Raw genomic sequence first — 22754 nt, forward strand, 5'->3', positions numbered from 1 at the left:
ACAAATTAAAATATTTATTTGGCTTAATTTGGTAATTATTATCAAAGTTATTAATTATCTATTACATTGCTGAATTTGCTGATAAGTAGAGAAACCTGTTGGATCAACTTGTACAACTCACAACCAGATTAAAAGGAAGGGTTACAAGTATTAAGTTACGAGTATTCAACGTCTAATCGAAAGACAGGGTTCAGCTACCTCGAACAATGAATGTCACAGACATGGACAAGGCACAGTCACAAAAGAAATGAATGAAATAAAATACCAAACCACAGAGTGTTTCTTGCAAGATTATCATAATCAAACCAAGATCATAGTTAAAAAAACACAACAGACAAATATTCCAAAAGGCCAAGGATAAAAATGTAAAAATGCCAGTATTAACTGTAACATTGGTATAAACAAATATAATTTTTCTTTTTCTGTTTTTGAACAAACAAAATAATTATGTAATATTACCTGTATTATTTATTTTAGCCTTCTTTTCTCATGTTCATGAAGGGCGTGAATATTTTTAGAGGGCTCAGTATATCTGACATTAAACTTGTGCAAGCTGTCGCGTTCTCTTAAAATGTTTGTACTTACAGGAAAGCATTTGGAAAATGTTAACACCCTATTTCCTGTATAATTTCTTTACAGTAAAAGGTAACTTTCTTAATTGATTTTTTTTTTTTAATGAATTGAGCGCCACATAAGTTTGTATGTCAAACTACATTTCCCATAATCCAACGGGTAACGCTCGACGTTACAGTGTGCCCAGTTATCACATAACTGCTTTGTGGTTTTTATTGATATTTGTTTAGATCTAAAAAAAAAAAAAAAAAAAAATTGACGTGTATGTATATTTCACCCGGGATTTTCTTATTAAGGACCACAGTACCTTAACTGTGCCTGTTCTGTAGAGCTTGTGTTGCTTGTGTTTGACCCCACGCATACGCAAGGCTGCGTATAAACTCGCTACGCTAACGTTACGCCATGTTGAGGAGAAACAAAAGAACCGAGAAGTCAACAACGTTAGCGTCATAGCTTTCCATAAACACACTAGTTATACATGTTTTTTTATATGAAAAAAATGCAGTAACATGCAGTTTTATGGTTATTAATCTGAGTACTGGAGATATAATGCCGTTGTGAGTATACTGGGTTTTGAACATAGTTTACAGAGTCTAGTTAAATGTACCATAAACAGATTGGGCCTAGCAATTAGACTAGCTAACGCGAGTAACGGTAACTACCTAGTCTTTATTGGTACAGTGTAGCTTGCTCGCGGGAAAATGGAGGAAACCATGGGCATCCGTCATTTTTGCTCGTAGTTCTTGGGGTTATTGCTTGTATTTAACCAATTCGGTATAATGCTGTATGGTAAAACATGGCTTAGGTGAGCTAACTCGTTGGCTAACTATCTTTATGAGAATGATCAGCTTTGAATGGCAGGCAAACGACGTGAAAACAAAGTATCCAGCTAGCTGTTGATCTTTCCCAATTTGCTTAGCTAGCAAACGTTACGGCGTTGTTCATCGGTTGTTTGCGACCTTCATGGATACAAAATCGGTCGCCTTGCACCTTTCAGGAAAAAAAGAGAAATTGGACGTTGGACGGCTTTGCTAGATGAAAGTTATGGTAACACGTAGTATTCGTTAGTTCACTGCTATTGACAGACGTTCTTAGTTACACCTCATAATTAAATTCAAATTTCGTCATGAAGGTGTGCTTTTAATGATATCACAGGATCTACCAAGACAGCAGTGGATAACGTTAACTCCAGCCGAAATCGAGTAATTGAACCATTAGACTGAAGATAACTTTAGTTGTCACAGAACAGCAAAACATCGTTCTTAGCATAAACGGCGCTGTCAATGAATCGCAAACTGTCGGTGTTTCTGTGGTAAAGTTGGCATAGTTTAAAGATCCATGACTTCTGTGAAGTTATGACTTGACGTGCTGTCGTGGTGTGAAACAATAAACGCAGGAGCCCTTAAGTTTCTGCCACAAGTCAGATTTCACTGAAGATGTATGAATGGAAGATTGCATTGCTTACTGTTAGGCCTGTTTGAAGAAATTACTGTCCCTTAGTATAGCCAGTGATGCAGCGTAGTTCTGTCTAGAGCTGAAGTTATTCCACCACAGGAGTGTGTAGCTTGCTCGTTTTCAGCCGCATTAAGTTGAATGAATGTGACTTGCAATATCTTTATAATGGAATGAATGGGGAATGATTCCGGATTTGGCAGTTCGATGCAAATACCTGAATTATGCCGTGATTCCTTATGCAATTAAATGGGTTCTGCTGTATTACCATTAACCTACACTGTTTTGCCTGTATGTGCAGTTTGAACTGAAATGAAATTCTGCCTTTAATTGTAAGGTGCAGGTAACACCACTGGTGAAAAGAATGGTGCAAGCATTCTTTGAGTGAATGTATAAAAATAGCCTAATTTAAGTGCATTGGAATTTGTGTGGAATCATTGAGTTAAAAGGTTAATATTGTACCTTAAGTTTAGAGTGACAAAAATGAAATGCATTTCAAGACATTGCAATTCCCAATAGCCTACCACTTCCTGTAGAATGACTCTCTTTACAATCCAGTAGCTATAGGCTATATTTTGCCCCCAATTCTGGCACTTACAAAATAAAACCCTCCATGCATTGCGGTGGTCTATTTGAAGAACTTTCCATTCTACATGTAGCTGAATAAAGGGAGACAACGCATTGAGTTGATGGTGGCAGTAAAGTGGAAAGGCTGCAGTCACTGTTGTGCGGAGTCACTGCCTAAGACCTGTTTAGAGCCAGGAAAAACCCTGCTCAACACCATCACCATTTCATTACCTACACCGTTGCCTATTTCATGCGAACTTCAGGGTTTTTCCTGGCTCAAAATAGGGCTTAGGTGGTGACTTTGTGTGACTGACTGCATTCGGTACGGCTTTACTGCCACCGTGAACACGTCATCTCCCTATGTTTAGTTACATTTAGAAAAAAGGTTGTAAAGTTCTGGTCTTCAAGAGACCACCACAATGCATTGAGAGGATATGAAAAATGGAATCGCATGACTGAAGTGTAAAATTTGTTTATTTATCAATTTATTTAAGGGTTATATATTGTAAGTGCCAGAATTTGGGGGGAAATATAGCCTATACAGAAGGATTTAGGCTACACAATGTTGGAGTTCATTCTACAGGAATAGTGGTAGGCCTATTTGGAATTGCAACATGTCTTGAAATGCATTTCATTTTTGTCACACTAAACCTAATGTACAATATTAATTGACCTTTTAACTTAATGAATCCACACGCCAGCTTACTGTATTTAAATTTATTTTATACATTAATGCAAAGAATGCTTACACCATCCTTTTAGTTGTTAGGCTACTTGTTCCTTAAAGAACTGTTTTTGCTTATCTGTGCAGATTTAAACTGAAGGATGAAATTACTAAAAGCCTTTTCGGAATTTTATCTCTCAGTTTAATCTGTGCAGATAGGCAAAAACAGTGTAGGCTGATGATTAATACTGTAGAATCCACTTAATTGAAAAACGGATAATTGCAGAATTCGGGTATTTGCACGGAACTAACAAATCCTTGATCGTTTCCCATTCAGTCCATTGTAAAGTGATCACCTTACTGCGCATATTTCAGATATTTTCATGGAAGTATGTACAATTATAACCCGTAATGATCTATGAATACATGAGCACTTTCTCTGTCAAGTAATTTTGAGGATGAAATGGAGGTAACTGCCAGCCCTATGCTGTTCATCAAAACGAAAAACGCTGTTGATCGTTGGTTAGTAGTTCAATATAACGACAATGTCGACGACATAGAAAGTAAAATTTGTGTTGAATGTACTCTGAAGATTAGAATGTACTATGAAGCGCTTTCTTTGTCCACAGACCCCTTACAAACCAGGTGCAGGCGTCTCCACCGGCGCCAAAGCACTTTGGGATCACGTCGCCTATCAGCCTGGCCCCGCCGAAAGAGGCGGACCTGATGCTCACACGGAAGCTGGTGGAGGCGCTCAAGCCCTACGGCGTGTTTGAGGAAGAACTGGAGTTACAGCGCAGGTAACAAGTGCTGTCTTTAACTTGCACTATATTGGAATAACAACACTGCTCAAATCAGTGCAGTAACAGTACTGCATCGGAACTGAATCCAGCCACTTACGGTGCCTTCAAATTAACATTGATAAATGGTTGAAAAGAATCAGTTAAGTGTATATTTTTTCTCTGTGCGTAACATGAACAGTGTCAAAAGAGATGGATAGAATTCCCCCCCCATATTGAGCACTTGTGTCAGGCTGGCTAGGTTCTGTGGAATCAAGTAGTTGTGTTTGTGTATTTTAATGAAGAAAAAAAAAGCCTGATTAAAAAATAATCTTGTTTTGGTTAAGTAAAGTTACCCCACCTGTTATGCTTTGTACTCATCATCTGCCAAAATCCTGGGATTTTTCTAATGTGTTTTATTTTGAACAGGATTTTGGTTTTGGGCAAATTGAACACTTTGGTTAAAGAGTGGATCAGAGACATGAGTGAAACTAAGGTAAGTCTTCATCAGTTTTGATTATTAGTGAATGGTATTTAAATGAGGGAAGGAGAATGGGATGTCCTGGTTTTTATTTTATTTATTTTTAGTGAGATGCCTGTTGACTGCAAATTATTTGCTCATGCAAATGTATTATAGTAATTGATTGTTCTTGAACAGAATTTGCCTGCATCTGTGGTAGACAATGTTGGAGGGAAGATATTCACCTTTGGTTCCTACAGGTTAGGAGTTCACACAAAAGGTAACCAATTTATCTTTGAAGAAAATATTCTGGCACTGACTAATGCTACAACTTATGCTTATATCTGATGCGAGAGTTTTTCCTTAAAGTGGTGGTTATAAAAAGAGCAGGACTAAGCCTGTAACTGCACTCAGAGACGTATGGTTGCAAAGTTAAATTCCTGGTGGGACACTGCTCCTGTACCCCTTGAGCAAGATGCATAGCTTGAAAGCTTCAGTTGATTTCCAACTATAAAAATTAGTTGTGGAAGTTGTAGAAATTGGGCTCCTGATGGTTTTGAGCATAATCTTGTCTACGCGGTGTACCTGAATGTTGGCTTAAACTGCAGCTTGGATATGAAGGCGCTGTCCTGTTTTTGCTTGCGTTTGATGTGGTTGCTGTTTTCACAGGCCATTAATTTGTTTTCCGTGCCCACAAAGGTGCGGATATCGATGCCCTCTGCGTTTCTCCACGTCATGTGGAGAGGTCGGATTTTTTCTCCTCGTTTTATGAGAAGTTGAAGGAGCAAGAGGAAGTTAAAGACTTGAGGGTACGTGAAAGTATTTACCCGTGTGATCACCACTATCTAAAGCTCTTTATTGGGAAATATGTTGGTGTAATTTTGTTTGAATTTTCTTGAAAAAGTATTCCTCATGGTTTTCCTCTCTCGTAGGCAGTGGAGGAGGCTTTTGTTCCTGTAATAAAATTGTCCTTTGATGGCATTGAGGTACTGAGTTATTGTAAATTTGTCTAAGCAGAGGGGGTAGAAAAATAATATTTATTGAATTTATTGTCCTGTACCGCTTATGGGCTCATGGTAATTGACAATAAATCAGGCCCTTATGTATGGTAGGATGAAATGTAAAAGTTCTATTTACAATCACTAGCTGTGTTAGCACATTGAATGCGAGAATTGAATATTTACTGTTCAAAGTGTGTCTCCCTCTGTTGGTGAAATGTCATTATTACAGTAGCTGCTCAGTCAATGAGTATACCTTTCTAGGCCAGTTACTTGCAGGTACTGACAAAACATTATTACGTGACAGCTTTTATAACAATAATTTAAAAAATTAATTTTTATTTTATTAGATTGACATACTGTTCGCCCGATTAGCGCTTCAAACCATCCCAGAAAATCTTGACCTTCGAGATGACAGCTTACTACGGAATTTGGACATCCGCTGTATAAGAAGTCTTAATGGTAACTATCAAATTTTGAACTGAAACGAGTTATTACTATGGAGCCTATTGAAAGACTGCTGTAAACCTTTACATATGGAATGAGCAACACACTTGTCAATGCTACTGATTAACTGATTTATAGTAGTGCCTAGACATCTGGATGGTAATGCTTTTCCATAAGAATTAAAATGTCCCCAAGTGCTTTTTCATGATAGGAAGTGTTATCCATGCTTTTCACTCTGAAGTGTTGAAATATCTTTTCATACTTACTACCTCAGTATGTAACTTATTGATATTGATTGTCATCTCCAGGTTGCCGGGTGACTGATGAAATACTACACTTGGTTCCCAACATAGAAAACTTTAGACTGACCTTGAGGGCCATAAAGCTGTGGGCCAAACGTGCGTACAGCTTGTTTTTATCAGTCTTTTTACTCTGAGCTTTGTTTTTGCATTGTTTTTTATCTATATTCTGTTTAATGTGTGACAGGCAAAGGGACAGGAACCATAAATGAGAGTGTTCTCATATAAAGCTGTGGATAAAAGCCTTGTCAAATATACGTAATGTCAATCTAATGTAACTCATCACTGCCTTGTCAAATTTTTGCCTTCTGCGGACTTTCACATACTCAAAACACAGCCACCATAATTAATGTTCCTACCTTTACTATAGTATTACAGTACATACTCTAATTGGAAAGCTGTTTATTTGTTTTAATTACAAAGAACGCAAGCTCATTTGAAATTATTTTTTTTAAATTTACCATTTTGCAACCCTTGTATAAAACCCACAATGCATTGCGGAACCGTTCATTTTGCTGTACATTTTTATTTGTTTACTTTAAAGGAACAAGCACAGAAAACATTGAGACACTTGCCAAGGCAGTATCTGACATTCATCGCATACTATATAGGCAAAAGTGATTTCTAATGCCAGAAATGCAATTGTAATGAATTGCATTTCCAAATTGGTTTCTGTTTCCCATTCATTAAAAACCTTGTTTGATTACATAAGCACAAAAATGGCCTGCAGACGTAGTGGTCAGCTATTGCAGGCATCGTACTGTGCCCATCACTGGCAGCACTCCACAGAAATAAATTCGATTTCCTCACTGAGCCAAAGGCCTGAAGTCCCAAGCCAAGGGAAGCAGTCACACAGTAGATGAATTCCAGTAATGTAGCGCCATTCCTGCAGGTCACAACATCTACTCCAACATCTTGGGCTTCCTGGGCGGGGTGTCATGGGCCATGCTGGTGGCCAGGACCTGCCAGCTGTACCCCAACGCTGTGGCCTCGACGCTGGTGCACAAGTTCTTCCTCGTCTTCTCGAAATGGTAATCTTTCAAGAAAGTCCCTACAGGATATTACTTTTGTAAGGTTGAAAAATGGGTGGGAGCAATGCTGTTTGATGCTGGAATGTTTTGTTAGCCTTTTGTATACTGAGTTGTCGTCCATTAGAATAACTGAGAAAATTGCTTCAACTGACTGTTTTTCTGACTGACTGATTGCTCTGACTGACGAGCTGTGGTCTCGTTTAGGGAATGGCCTAACCCTGTCCTTTTGAAGCAGCCTGAAGACTGCAATCTCAACTTGCCTGTGTGGGACCCCAGGGTAATACGCCCCTTTTTCCTTGTTCTTTTCCCTTTCTCTTTCTCTCTTCCTCTCCTCTTATTTCTATGTCTTATTCTCACACTCAATATGTCTCTTCTATATGTAATGCAGCAATGCCTATATAAATGATTTTTAAATGGGACTGAACATTCATCTTGGCTACAGTGCTGTAAATATCAGTAGGGTAAGCATGCTAATGCAGTGGAGCTGTCTACACAGACACCGCAATGTTGAACCTGTGAGAAAAGTGGCATGTAATAGTGTAAATGTTTGTCATTTCAGGTGACCCCCAGTGATAGGTACCACCTAATGCCCATCATTACACCAGCATACCCCCAGCAGAACTCTACCTACAATGTATCTGTGTCAACCCGTGGTGTCATGATGGAGGAGTTCAAGCAGGGTTAGTTGGGCACATTCAACTGGACAAAAACTCACCTTTAAGTTTTGGTTCATTTATTCCATATACATTTGGTCATATCAGAGGCAAATTGTGGTTGTAGAGAACAAAATGCTACTCATAATTATAAAAAGTAATACATTCTGAAATTATTGTATATTTAATATGCATAGGCCTTTGTTCAATGAAAAGAAAAAAATCTATTTTTTTTCTGATTGAAAAAATAGTTTGTAAAATGTATATCTAGGTTTGCAAAAGTCATTGTACAGTGATTGAAATGTAAAAAAAGGACAACATTCAAAAAAGGACAAATAATGATTTAATCCCGGGGAGATGGTGATTTGATGACCACATGGAATTTTGTCCATCACAGACATATTGTGATGTAATGGCAGACGTAGAGCAAACATTCCATTTAGCTAACCACTTTTTATGTTTCCTTACCAGGTCTTGCCATCACAGATGAAATCTTGCTGAATAAATCTGATTGGTCCAAACTGTTTGAAGCACCAAACTTCTTTCAGAAATACAAGTATGTATTAAACTGCTTATCCTGTTGGACACACATGGTGAGGCTTAACAATTTCAATAAAGATTTATTTTTCAAACAAGCACGTAAATACTTCACTAGTGTATCTAATATTCTTTCATTGTTTGATGTTGTGAACAATTGTAGATATGAAATAAAGACACAGGCATGCAGTAAGACTTATAGTATAGCCGTTTAAATGTGTTTGAATTCTATAGAAATTAAACTATCACAATAGATTATTTTTATCAGCTGATAACGTTTAGACAATTGGTCATGCATGTACCTGTGGTTTTGCTTATCAAAGGTAGGTACAGAAGTTGTATTTTATTTTTCCTCCTGCTTTTCTTGTGCCTTATTAAACTGAACTGTACCCAGCAAATTCAAATAAAAGGTTTTAGTTCACAATTTGCACAATGTATTTCTTGTTAGTCTGTTTTACTTAGGGTTTTTGTGGCTATTTTCCATAAATGTGCTAATCCAATTACAACGGTGTGACTCATAACGTGAAGAAAGTTAATAATAAAATAACAAGAAATTTAAATGGTTTGAAGCTTGCAGGCCAGTTAAGACGTTCAATACTATAAGGAACATGGGCTTGCATTGAAGAAAGCAGATGCAGCAATTTTGAAAAGCTTCATGTATGAGATATACTTTCGTAATTTTTGTATCTGATTAGGGGGAAAACAACACACACTATATGACCAAAAGTATCTGGACACCCCTTGATCTGGGGCTGTTTTTCATGGTTTGGACTAGGCTCCTTAGTTCCAGTGAAGGCAAATCTTAATGCTACAGCAGACAATCACATTCTAGAAGATTCTGTTCTTCCCAACAGTATGGGAAAGGCCCTTTCCTGTTTCAGCATGACAGTGCACCCAGGCACACAGTGAGGTCCATGTAGATAGGGTTTTTTCAAGAATGCCGTGGAAGAACTTGACTGGCCTGCACAGAGCCCTGACCTCAACCCCATCCAACACATTTGGGATCAATTGGAAAGCCAACTGCGAACCAGACCTAATTGCCCAATCAGTGCATGACCTCATCAATGCTCTTCTGGCTGAATGGAAGCAAATCCCTGCAGCAATGTTCCAATATCTAGTATAAAGCCTTTCCAGAAGATTGGTGGTTTTAGCAGAGGTGGATCAGCTCCATATTAATTCCCATAATTTTGGATGAGATGTTGGATGTCCACATACTTTTGGCCATGTAGTATACTTTACTTCAAACTCATGTTTGCTTTTCAAGAAACTACAGGAAATCTTTAATGATTTAATGTTGTCTGAAGTTATGACTCTTAAAAGTTATAACTGCTCGCCTTGCATTTTGCTGTTCTTTGTGGAGCAAGTTAGATTGCTGTAGTGTAATTAGTCACTGCAGAATAATGCTGTGGCTTGCTGATAGGACTGTTCTTTAATTGTTCTGTATTGACTCGGTTCACAAAGGAATTACATTGCCATACTGTACTTTTCTTCCTTGAAAAAGTCAAGTTGAATAAAATTTCTTCTGCCTCAGGAATATCACATTTTTGATATAGATTACTGCATATTTGCGTTTCTAGTTCCACGGGATAATGTGCATATGTCCAAATTCAGAAGCTCAATGTCAGAAATGGAAGGACATTCTCAGCAGCTGTGTACCTGTGTAGTGCCCATATTTTTTGAAAGGGTAAAACAGGTAGGCTAGTCATTAAATGGACTTCACTTTTTCTTGCATTATATTTGTTTGGGATAGGCATTAGGCTCCCAGTACTCATGTCTTACTAGAGGCAGACCAGAAGCTGCTTATTGGTGTTTTCCATTAAGTAAACTAACCTCCTATGCTCCAGCAGTATTTCCATCATTGTGGATTATATGTAGGAATTTCCCCTTGTAAGTTGAAAGGCTTTGCTTTACCCTGAGAGTTGCTCCTTTGGTCAAAATGTTTAAATTTAACCCTCATTTCAAAAAAACTTTGCACGCTTCTGCCATTCATAGATGGTTTCAAAATGTTCTCAGGCTTTTCCCCCACATGTATGTGGAACATAAAGTTACGCATAGGGTAGTATATTTTAGTTTTGTAACCACACGACACATTGTCATTAGGTGTGTAGTTGAGGCTGCACAAGCAAACTTAATGCATCCTGAATAGAATGTGCTCAGATCCCTCAAGAAGAGAGTGCTTCAATACAGACATTACTAAAATGACAGAAAAAGACCTCTCTCTAGCAAAAGGTTTTGCCTCAGTTGTCTGGACATCACCTGTTGTAAGAAATGATCCTCTCATTTCAGAACCACCCTTAAAACCTTTCACTGGCTCTAGCCGCAGTGAATTTAAATGGTTTTATGATGACCACAAACTGGCCTAAAGCTGGTACATGAGCCTATGCAGTAATACATAGGTAATGCCTTGGGGAATGCACTGTTGGTGGACGTTGGAATGTTGAATCTGCTGTGTTCTAAAATTTTTACTCTCTTGACTTAATTTCCTGTGATTATTATTTTGCTCACTATACTTCCATGCTTCTGCTGATCACTTCTCATCACTTTGTACCCGTTTGATATTGTTAGATTAATACATTTTCCTCCATAGACTCTAGGCTTGCATTGACATGTACTCTTTTTCCTGAATAAATGAATCATATATTCTTGTCTCAGTCTTTTTTTATTTTTCAGGTGTTCCCTGATGAATTTAAACATTTGTTTTCCCTTCCCTTCATTATATGGGGTGTTTTTTTACCAGAATTGACACCGTTGTTTCTGAATTGCTAGTCAATAGAAGCAGCTTTCAAAAACCAATTATGACAGTAAACAGTGGGTAGAAACCATTACCTGTTGTGAAATGGAAAGGCTCTTCTGGAGTTTGTGATTAATTGTCTAAATCAGCTGAAAATATACAATCTGGAGGAAAAATTGACATGTAAATGTTTTTCTTAATTTCTCGCCATTGTCTGATTGTTTATTTTTTATTTAATGTATTTTTCTACAGAATTTTAGCTATTGAATTGGACCTATTGATATACCAGACAACTGGATGCTTCTGGTTTAAATTTTTCTGAACCTCCAAATGAAATAAGCCTTTAAAAAATAATTATTTTAGGTGCATTAACAGTAACTTGACGTTGGTCAGCGTGTATATGTATATATATATATATATATATATATATATATATATATATATATATATATTAACTTGGAAAAGACTGTCATTCCTCATACGTTGTGGTTTGGCCTTTGTTAAAAAGTAATTTATTTACTTCCCCCCCCATATTCCTTGCACAAAGCACTTTGTTAATTTCATATGAATTCAAGAGCCCCTGCAAATAACAGGAAAAAATTGTTTTACAGCCCACAAAGTCTGAGGATTGCGATGGCACCCTTTGGAGATGCCAGGTGACAGATGGTCAGTTCCACTTTGGGTGAAGGCTGCTGTTGAGCACACTGTTTCAAGCAGTTCCTCTCCCATTTAGATGAACTGATACGGCTTAATTGGTTCACCGTTCTCTTCACAGGAGTCAGCCTCTCTTACCAGCTGTAAGTCAGGCATATGCACATCTGGTGACAGCTGTGCCCTTACCTGAGATAATTATGCACAGACTGCCTTTAATTGCAGGCAGTAAGACTAGTTGCCAGCTCATCCCTCTTGTAATGAAAAAATTGCTCCTGCATGCTTATTGGGCAGGTAAATCACCCACAACTAACGGCTGGTCAGCCTTTGCCCTTATAAGTATTTCAGTTCAGAGCGTGGTTTACACCACTTGCCCCAGTGAACCGCTATAGTAAGGTTACGTATGTTGATGTGCTGTAGCATCGCAGGTGCGCGTGACTTTTTCCTCTTATAGAGGAGCTGATGAGTGGACACGGGAGGTCCTCAGAAAGAGCAAGACGGCTGTTCTTCCTCCCCGCTCTGCAGCCCACGACTGCCTCTACTCCCTCTGGTTAAGAGAGCGCAGCCTTCAGGAGTTTGTGTCTGTTCACATTGTTTTAAAGGGTGTAATGGCATTGTTTTTTTATGTTCCAAGGCATTATATTGTGTTGCTAGCGAGTGCACCGACAGAGAAACAGCATCTGGAATGGTGAGTACCGAAAATGGATAAGAATATCAGTGATATTGTGGTGGGTGTGAATAATTGCATTGATATGGGTTAAAAGTGATATTGCAAACAAAAACGAGTTCTGAAATATTTGGCGGAATTCAGTTGAAGTGCAATTGGTGATTCATATTTCCTCCATATTTTTGGTTTGTTTATGCAACATTTTGGGTACAGTAAAATTCAGAATTTTGCAATGGCAAGGAACAAAAAGGAAATTTGTGCTAAAATATGCTATTCAAACAAATGGGCCAAACAGCTTTGCATTTTGGTTGAATTTCTCCCCCCAGTTGCGGCACCAATGTCAGTTCACATCTGACCCTTCCCCTCTATGTAGTGTAATAGATTTAGCCTTTTTCGGGGGAGAGTCAGTACTTTCTGTGTATTTATGAATGTGTGAACTGACGTGTCATTGCGGTTCTGTAGAGTTGGGGTACAGTCCCTGTGTTGATCGAGCAGTGTTCCTCCTGCAGGGTCGGCTTGGTGGAGTCGAAGATCCGAATCTTGGTGGGAAACCTTGAGAAGAACGAGTTCATCACGCTGGCTCACGTGAACCCGCAGTCATTCCCAGGACCCAAGGAGGGCAATGTGAAGTGAGCCTTGTAATTCCAGTCCGAATGCCATCTTTAGTACAGCTCTAATGTTCTTAGACCCCTTAAACAAGCATATTAACTTCTGCTCTAACACTTCGTACCTGTAGCCCTAAACCTGATAAAAACACATTTTTAATTCTGCTGTAATAGTCTTAACCTCAAACCTCAGTGAAAATGCCATGTGTAGTTCTTCTCCAACGCTTATATTTATCCCCTTTATTTACCTTTTCCGCTACCTTTTCTTTAATTTTGTTGTAACTGTTTGCTCTGAACTAAATTAATACAGTATATGTAATGCACTTACTTAGCCCCAAAGTCATTTTAAACAAAATCTTGCTGTAACTCTTAAGGCCAAACTGCATTAAAACTGCATGTTGTTCTGTGTGTTTACATCCAAAACGTGTTGCCTATCACTCATATGTGCCAGTATGTGGTTTAAAAGGGTTTTCCTGAAGAGGCATTGGCTTGCGCCAGACCGTGATGGTGCATCAGGGCTGAGCAAAGTGTGCGTGGCTGGAATCCTTGCTAAATGACATTCACATTAGTGGTTTGGGCCTTGATTCCCTGTTTGTTTGGAACAGAGAGGAGGTCAGCACAATGTGGGTGATCGGGATTGTTTTTAAGAAAGTGGAGGGCTCTGAAAACCTCAACGTGGACCTGACCTTTGACATCCAGTCCTTCACTGACACCGGTGAGCGAGTTCATCACAATGCGACCTCAGCATCCCAGATCCAGATGGATTAATTACAGTGTCAGCAAAGCAATACAGTATCAAAAGCTTCAACACGGTATCATTCAGCTAAGAACAGTAACACCTTATAGCTTCATTGCAGTGTCGATTCAGTAATGGCATAGCTTCCACACAGGTTATACAACGAAATAGCATAGCTTCAATACTGCTTTAGTTTAAATGGCTGCAGTTTTTCAAAGTGTACATTAAGTCATTAGTTTTCAATCCTAGGCAGGTTTAGTGATTGATGTAGGATTCTGCATTCTGTGTGGATGTGCACGAGTGCCCTGAGCTGTGGTCTCTCCGCGTGGCTGCAGTGTACAGGCAGGCCATCGGCAGCAAGATGTTCGAAGCAGACATGAAGATCACGGCCATGCACGTGAAGAGGAAGCAGCTTCAGCAGCTTCTTCCCGACCGCGTCATCCACAAGCGCAGGAAGGTGGGGGAAACGGGGCCTAGCCGCGGCTGCCCGTGCGGTTCTGCATCAGTGCCGCGCGACGCAAGCGTAATTAAATTGTGGCAACTCCTTCATGTGTGTGTTGCTACTTCGTTCCAGCCACCTCTGTCCACATCGTGTTGCAAAGCAGCTGGTTTGAAACAGAAGGCTAGGGTTTAAGGTCTGAACAAGGTTACCTGAAAAACATGACACTGTAACCATTAACGCAAACTGTGTAATGCGTATCCATTACCATGCTTATTTATGAAGCTTCTTCAGCTTGCTTTAGTTTTCACTTGATCTGTGTTGTTGCGAGTTTGATTAGACTCCTGTGTATAACTTTCCTCCATTGGCTGAAGTGTTTCCATCAAAAGGGAGTGCATTAATGCTGGACACCTCTCTGTTCAACTAACCTGGGCACCTGACACACTCTCTTTCTCATCCTCTTTCCTCCAGCACTCCACAGAGGGACCAAGCCCTCCCACAGACGGCTGTCTGGATCTGTCCCAGGACAGTGACAACAGCATGTCTGTGCCTTCGCCCACAGCCACGGGCAGGAGCGGGGCACCCATTCAGAGCCATGCCCCCACCCCCCGGGGGTAAGCTCTGACAAGTTCAGTCCTTGTCGGTCCTTGTACAGTCCTCTTCTGGCTCCTCATCAAAGTACTCAATCAACACTGTTTACAATTTAAATCACGCTGTTTAATAGTAACTCATAAAGAACACAATGTATATAAATCCTGAAATCCGTTTTTTATAGCTTTTAAGTTGTTATACCACCCACTACAGGAGGGTATGGTATTGATGGTTTGGACACAATATTGGTAATGCAAGTAGCATTGTGATTTACAGTCTTACATTGCAAGACTCTCCAGCTCTCGTGTTTAGAAATGTTATTACTTTCCCGTTTATGAATTTGAAAAAAGTGAGTGTATATTTTTATCTTGTGGCTTAATGAACACTTCATAAAGTGATTGCACTGGGTCTTTAAAGCAAAATACTTATTGAAAACATCTCTCCAGTTGAGAGATGGTAAACGTTGCATGAATATCGAACACAAGGCACCCTTCTTTAGAAATTTATGAGCTACAGGCCTGTCTGGGTTTGGCAAGCATTTATTATTTGGCAGCACAATGCTATTTTTCATCCATGAATTGTTTCGATTTAAGGTCCCTATCAGTGATAAGCTAATGACAATTTATTTTGGGTAATTATAGTGTAGTGCAAATGAAGTGTTTATTCAGTGAACTTCATCCTCAAAGCAATCATGCTTATCTTTCCTGATGCTGTGTGTGTATGTGTGTGCGTGTGTGGCACAGAAGTCATCCCAGATTTATTATAGGAGTGACGTCTCTAGGCACTGCATGCTAGAATAATAGGATACTTTAATGATGTAATGATAGTATCTTTTAATGTATTTGATAACATGGTTGTTGCTCCTCCTACCCTCTCTTCTGCAGGTCCAGTCCCGCCATTCTCCTGACGGCTCCCTCCGATGCCGCGGGAGGCCACCCCGCCTCGGCAGGTCAGTGCCGCAATTCCCGCCGCTGTTCGCCGCGAGCTTCACGGTCACGGCTGTGGTAAGCCAGACCTTCCTGTCTCCCTCACAGGTGACAATGAGGGATCTGCTCCCTCTTCCTGCACGCCCCCTAACAGACCCGCCCCGGCCCAAGTCCATGCCTCCGTCCCCCCTCCCTCAGCAGCGAAACGGGCGGGTTCACCCCTGCTGGAGGAGAGGGCCAAAAGACTGAAGGTGGAGGAGGTAGGCCCTGCATGACCGGCACCAGTGACAACACCATTGCAGAAAAAGCCAAAGATAAAGTTTAAAAATTAAATGAAAATGAAAAATAAATAACGTTAAAATTATTAAATGAATATAGGCACCTCATACTATATTCTCATAATACTCAATACCATCAGAACAGCCAGTTCTCCTCAATTAGACTATTTCGCATAGTGTAATTTTTATTTGCATCGCAAAATTGTGCACATTTTGGCAACATGATTAAAAATTGTTGATACATGTGTTCTTCGTTCCCCGGATTCACACTTGCAGAACATTCATGACATTCACAGATTTTGTCATTTAAACCTTTTTTTGTTGCAATTTGTCGCTAATTGTGCTGAGTAAAACTCTTGTTTTTTCTAAATCTTGTCTGATGCTGGTAATACCAGTAATCAACAGTGTTTTAGGGGGAAGTAACACTTGCGTCAAAACTGTAACAATTTGAGAGCCCTAGATAGACAAGACCCATTCATATTACAGATAGTGTGTAGTATAATAATAATAATAATAATAATTATTATTATTATTATTATTATTATTATTTTAATAATCATAATTATGTTCAGTAGTTCACTTTACAAGTAAATATGTAACAAAATGAACAAACTGTAAAATAAACAGAACAGATAAAATGGCACAGTAAGGATAAAAATCAAAAGCAACAATCAAATGCAGCCAATAGAATAGATAATGGAACGTGTCAGTCCAGTCAGTAGGTTATAAGGGGTGTGTGACCTTAATGCACTTCGGCGTTCCATCCCATCCCAGGATCCGTCCCAGGATTCGTCCCTGGCTCCATCCCTGGCTCCATCCCTGGACCCATCCCTGGCTCCATCCCTGGACCCATCCCTGGAAAAAGAGTCGGCAGGAGATGGCGTGAGTGTCACAGAGGTACGTCTCTGCCCCTGCAGGTTTAAACCGGAACCCTCATCCCTCCCGCCCATTTCATACCTCTGCTTATCTCTGTCTCTCTGAAATATCCTCCCTTTTATGTACATTCGCTCCCTCCCTACCCCTTTTTCGGCCTTATATGTTCTCCTTCCTCCTTCCCTCCCTCTTATTTTTTGCATACGTTTTTTTTCACGCCATTAGTAATCTGCTCATTCTCAACCTGCGCGTCATGGTGTATACTTTTCCCGTTTGATTATATTGTTTGATGTGCTGTTAGTTTTGTGAAATCAAATGCAACACTGAGTCTCGCAGTTATTGTCGTGAGACCCAGAGCAATGTCAGTTAATTAACTGCTAGCTTTATTTTTGTTTGTCAAATTTGTGCGGATGGGAAATGGATTTGAATGTTTGATTGCTGCAGATGGGTGAGGGCGACGGCGCATCTCATGGTGAGGTGACGGCAGAGGCTGAAATTAAGGTTTGGACAAGCGCCTCCTCACTTATCCCTAATTTAATTTAATTTCTCTTATAACACAGAAATGTTATTTATTAATTATAAATTACTACATTTTACATTTTAGGAATTTAGCTAACGCTCTTGTACCCGGGCGACTTACAGTGCACATAAAAAAGGCCTAGCTTCATAAAGGGCCTAGATTCATTAACATCCCAAAGTAGAGATTAATGAGAAGTGCAATGATTGGGCCATAACTTGCTGGTGATAGGTAGTCCTTTGTCACTAGAATAAACAGGTGGAAGGGAAGGTAGAGAAATTTTTTTTTTTTTAATATTCCATCTCGGCATCTTCTGATTATAAGTGATGATGAGGACAGCGATTATTATTATTATCCAAAACAATAGTAACTATTTATATAGGTCCTTTTATGCATATCTGTAACACACACTGCTTTAAGAAACAAAAAAGTTGAGAAATCAGATGAACGCAACACAAACGCCATAGATATTGAATGGATCATCACCCCTCTTCTCCCCACATAAAGTTAATTAAATGCAAGTAACAAAATTTTAAAATGAATTAGAAGCTCAGTAAATTCCTCATTGAAATGTGGCGTGGGTGGAAATGTATTTGGATGACGTGTGCTGGTATTTGTACCTGTCAACAAAAGCAAAAGGCAGCTTGTGAAATTTTAATGCAAACGTGTGTACTCTAATCTTTTCTTGTCTGTCTTGCCGTCGGCTTTAGAGGCTCCCCAGCGCTGACCTGTCGGACGTGCCCCTCCTCCCGGCAAACCCCATTTCAGTGGTCAAGAACTCCATCAAGCTGCGGCTCAGCAGGTAGGGGTCGCACTGCACAACGGGATGGCCTCCTCCAGGGGGGCGGCCCTACACCCCCCACCTTGCCCCTGAAAGCCAAAACCGCTCTGTGACGGCGCAGCCGGGCCATGCCCAATCGAGTCGGCGACCCCCGGCACCAGAGCACCCAAAGGATCGCTTCAAAGGGACCCTCTGTGTCTGTTCCGGCTTTGTCCACCAGTGGGCGACACCGCTACCGTCTTCTGCAGTCTCCGCGATGCCACTGTTTCTACTGGCACACTCAGTTTCACAGGAAAGCCAAGCTACGTAAATGTCATGCCCTCAAATTGTAAATGTGACTTGTACAAAAGTGTGTGCGTGCGCGTATGCATGTGTGTGTGTGTGTTTTTTACTGTTTGAGAAGTGCAGAGAAAAGGTATTGACGGTGGTAACGTTTGAATCAGATGACTGTTTTTAATGTAAATTACAACTAGGTGCACTGCTACAGTATCCAAATTGAAAACGACAAGTCAGCACTGTTCAACTCCTATGGGTCTTGGCGCCATACAAAAAAATAAATAAGAAGATATATTGTTAACATGAGGTACTCAGCAGTTCAGTGCCTGTAGGTTGTGGTAGTGTAGTGTTGCTCTTCTTAAGGTTGCAGCAGACCTCGACAGCATTGTGATAATTGAAACAGCCCAGGTTACAGTTAGTAACGTGACCAAAAACTTGGTCTGTGGAAAAATGTGTTGAGCTGGCATGCCATCATTCCTATACATTAATGGTGGAGATGTGAGCTGTTGCTGGAGCATCTATGTTCAGGGGTACTCCCAACAGTGGAGAATGCTGCGTGAGAAACGTAGCCATACAGACTTGTACCCGGCCGTTTGGTTATATTTACAGTATACCTCAAGAGTGTGTTGTATAAAAAAATAAAAAAGGAATAGATGCAGATGTTTGTGCAGATTGTAAACGTTCAGTTGTGACCATGTTTTTTTAAATTTTTTTTTAATTTTGTTCCAATGTAGTCAAAATATGGGAAACAAATTATCTGACTTCACGTATTTTATATTTCACACGAACATTCATATTACTTGTATTTTTAAAGTGTGTGGTCATTCTTAAATTCAGAAGAAAAAAGTTAAATTGTGTCATGAAGAGATGAGAGTTGTTTGCTATTTTAGGACATTCTGACATTGTTTCACAGATCAATATTTGTTGTGACATGGAAAAAAAGAAGAAGAAAAAAGCTTTGTCTTTCTCTTTGTGTTGATGGAGTGGAAAATGGTCTACCCTGGTATTGTGATGAAGACTTAAATCTTGAGTTTTGCTTTCCCCTAGTTACTTCACAAGTCTTGTCGATGTTGTCCTTCATTCTTACCCAGCTCTCTCAGTTCTGAAACGTATTGTTTTCTTATTTCAAGGCTTATTTGTAAGAACACCGTATTGTGCTTTTTCACAAATAAAGGTCAGATATCCTGAAAAGTCCTGCTTGTATTTTTGAATAAAAAAACAACACTTACACTGAGGTAATTAGTAGTTTTTAATTGTATTTAAATTGTAGTGATATAACCCCTGATTTTGTTGACTGCTGTGAGCAGTTTATCTGCTCACTGAATTGAGTTATTTGTTAATACCAGAATCACCCACTAGGTGGCAGCTTCACCATAGCTATGCAGCCGTTTCTAAAAAGAAAGACATTTCCAGTCTCGCAAACACCATGTGTAAGACCTGTGTCCTGCCATGGACCATCTGGTCATGAGAATATACGTTGAGTCCATTAATAACATTGGTGGTTGCAACAGTCTTTTGAAAATCATGAAGCTATTTCCTACGTTTATGCTACACCCATCTTGTCAACCTCAGGGGGTGTGGGTCTTGCATGTATTTGAATAAAGAAAATGGATTTTGTTGCTTAGGAACACTTTGCTGTCTGTCTTGATGGGGGGTCTTATAGTGAATATAATTACATCCCCTCCCTCTGGGAAGAAGGAAGAACTATTTCTCTGATATTTAGTCCTCCCCGTATTCATATGAACAAAAAAAAAAAAAAAAAACTGGTCAAACTCCAGGTGGCTTTTAATTAATCTGTACTACATTCAATTTAATTAAAATCACTTTCATAATAAAGAGAAGTAGCAATTGTGAGTTTTCAAGCATGCAGTACATTTGACATTTCAAGTTTCATTATTTTAATGATTTGGGTTTTTAACAGTGAAGAACCAAAAACAAAGGCACAGAGCTCTTCAGAATTTCAGCGACCACCATATTGAAATTTTATCCCAATTCATCTCCGTGCAGAAATGCCTTCTTTTTTTTGTAAATGATGCTCCATGCCCTACACAAATATGATGGATCCATGGGAAGAAAAACAATGTTTCTGTTTCCAGTTGAGTTGTGCAGTGAGTTTACTTGCAGTTTGAGAAGGAGTATGAGTATCCTGAGGTACTGTAACATGGTTTTAAAAAATGCAAAAAAAAAATTTTAAAGGAAGGAAAAGTACGCTGTTAATAAGCAGCCAGTACATACTGTTTGGTTTTAGCAGATTACAGCAGGTTGTTGAAGAGGTCAGTTTGGTGCCTTTCAATGTTGAATGTTGACCAAAATTGGGTGGGTGGGAGGGGGGGGGGGGTGTTTGCATAAATCCCATTATGTCCCACAGAGAAAGACCAATAGGAAACTGACAGTAGGAAGCTGTGTAGTGCCGAAGGAGAAGTCTGTGTTATGTCCATTCTGAGGTTTGTGTGTCCTGCTATCAGCAGAGTGTGGTCTTTTTAGATTGATTAAAATCAATTGTATGAGGAAAGACACAGAGCAAATGGAGAATTGAGGATCAGGAAGGAAGAAGGGTGAAGAAAGTTCACTGCTCTGAAGTTAGTCCAGCTCCGAGGCTGTAACCTTAGACCTAAAGGTCCTCCTCATTGGTAAATTAAAGATCGCGCACAGCATATCCAATCCCTGCATTTGGCTCTATTGACTTCTGTTTTACAATAGCGTAGAGATATTTTTTAAAATTCGAAATGCTAAAAAGTACTAGCATTGGTTACATCCTCCTGGGAGGCTGGCGTGAACATTGGGGCTCAGAAATGGCTCAGTTTGGTTACCTCCTGAGAGACAAGATCCGGAGCCAGGGGCTGTAGTCTGTCAGCAATGGGGGAGGTCCCTGAGCGCTGGTCTCCTGCCAACTCCTCATGCTCCAGCTCCTTGCCTGCTCCCCATCGTGATCCATCTGAGGCCGCCACATTACCAGTGAAAAGGCTTGTCAAGTTGTCAAGAGACAGAGTGACAGCACAAACTCCCTGGAGAGCGACACAGGAAACAGCTGACTTCCACAGCCAGAAACCCCGCCACCAGCGCAGCAAAGAGTGAACGACAAGCGGACGCTGGCACAGATTGCCTTGTTCTGGAATGGGGCATGTGATGCTGATGGTTACTTCTACTCCCTGGTCCTGGGTTAGAGGTCACACACCTGAAAGTGGCTGTATACCAGACTTACTGCTTATACTGTAAAACTCAAGCCCTTAGGGAAGGATCTTGTTTTGATCACGTTCTATGATGTCATCAAATAATCATTTCACAGCATAAAGGACTGTGAGACAGTTACGGATGCCACACTGGAATGCATCATAAAGTCTTCCCTCACTTTTATGGAATGGCACCACTACAATATGTGTCTCACAATATGTTGGGGGATTGAAGTTTCTAAGATGGTATTCTAGGCATGTCGGAATTAATTATTAAGGGATACACTATATTTCTACAATAGAAATACTGTGTCTCTTATCCTAATGGTTTGGTAGCACAATAAAGATTTACATATTCGGTAACCATTGAATGGTTGACGTTGATTCTAAGTACTGAATAACATGCTTTTAATTTTTTTAATCATTTATGAACAAGCCTGATGAAACTAATACTGTGGCACAAACTCCATTAGTTTCCTGTAAAACCAAGGGTTTGAATCCTTTTGGGGTAATTTTGACACAGATTGTGTTCAAATAACTAATTGCAATGAGGACTGTGTTCACTCACTTTCAGGCAGTTAATATTGCTTACAATGTTCTTATTATTATATGTAATGGGTTTAAATTATGACTGTAAACCCCTCGTCTGGTAGAAAAAGGTTTCTCCATTCTAGGCAATGGGAAAATTGAGTGGTGCGATGCACTGGACGCCATTGTTTTTTAATTAAAAAAAAAGTTGTTTCTGAAATTTTGGCAACAGAAGCTAGTGGTTACATCCTTTTCCGTTCCATATCAGTTAAGTGAAATGAACGAAAAGCGCTCCATCTACCATTTTAAACTTGTGCTACAAAGAGTTCAATAGGAACTGAATTTCTGTAGTTCAGTCAGGATTTTAAGTACAGACATGTAAATTGAAAAGATCACCTTACATTACACTGCATCAGAGAATGCTTGGTAGATTAATGCTTCAATTATGATTGTACAATCGTAGCTACTAGGCCACTAACTTTGCTACAATTGTAGCTACTAGGCCACATGTTTATTTGACTGTAC

The 22754-nt window shown here is 39.7% G+C and overlaps 1 protein-coding gene across 3 annotated transcripts; it reads left to right on the plus strand.

The window, feature by feature from the left end:
* The first annotated feature begins 958 nt into the window (after nucleotides 1-958).
* On the plus strand, nucleotides 959-19722 carry LOC135256997 (poly(A) polymerase type 3-like). 3 transcript variants are annotated; one of them, XM_064339322.1, is made up of 22 exons: nucleotides 959-1130; nucleotides 3886-4056; nucleotides 4465-4531; nucleotides 4694-4775; nucleotides 5195-5304; nucleotides 5428-5481; nucleotides 5844-5955; nucleotides 6249-6338; nucleotides 7132-7270; nucleotides 7475-7547; nucleotides 7830-7950; nucleotides 8395-8479; nucleotides 12477-12530; nucleotides 13019-13138; nucleotides 13720-13829; nucleotides 14186-14307; nucleotides 14761-14903; nucleotides 15765-15829; nucleotides 15915-16066; nucleotides 16859-16981; nucleotides 17402-17458; nucleotides 18185-19722. In XM_064339322.1, exons 1-22 carry the CDS (start codon nucleotides 1093-1095, stop codon nucleotides 18278-18280), a joined length of 2184 nt encoding a protein of 727 aa, XP_064195392.1. In that variant the 5' UTR covers nucleotides 959-1092; the 3' UTR covers nucleotides 18281-19722. The 3 variants fall into 3 exon arrangements, with proteins under 3 accessions (XP_064195392.1, XP_064195393.1, XP_064195394.1); XM_064339323.1 differs by having other exon boundaries at nucleotides 16871-16981; XM_064339324.1 differs by lacking the exons at nucleotides 7475-7547; nucleotides 7830-7950; nucleotides 8395-8479; ... (8 more) ...; nucleotides 17402-17458; nucleotides 18185-19722 and having other exon boundaries at nucleotides 961-1130; nucleotides 7132-7274.
* The last annotated feature ends 3032 nt before the right edge of the window (nucleotides 19723-22754 follow it).

The sequence above is a fragment of the Anguilla rostrata genome, chromosome 6 (assembly GCF_018555375.3).
Source record: "Anguilla rostrata isolate EN2019 chromosome 6, ASM1855537v3, whole genome shotgun sequence".
NCBI classification, from domain to species: Eukaryota; Metazoa; Chordata; class Actinopteri; order Anguilliformes; family Anguillidae; genus Anguilla; species Anguilla rostrata.

Bases quoted from the DNA above. Each gene is read 5' to 3' on its own strand.
- LOC135256997 (XM_064339322.1), top strand. From the start codon at position 1,093: ATGGTTATTAATCTGAGTACTGGAGATATAATGCCGTT. The intron at 7,271-7,474 runs GTAATCTTTCAA...GGTCTCGTTTAG, and splicing joins TTCCTCGTCTTCTCGAAATG to GGAATGGCCTAACCCTGTCC. The intron at 13,830-14,185 runs GTGAGCGAGTTC...GCGTGGCTGCAG, and splicing joins CCAGTCCTTCACTGACACCG to TGTACAGGCAGGCCATCGGC.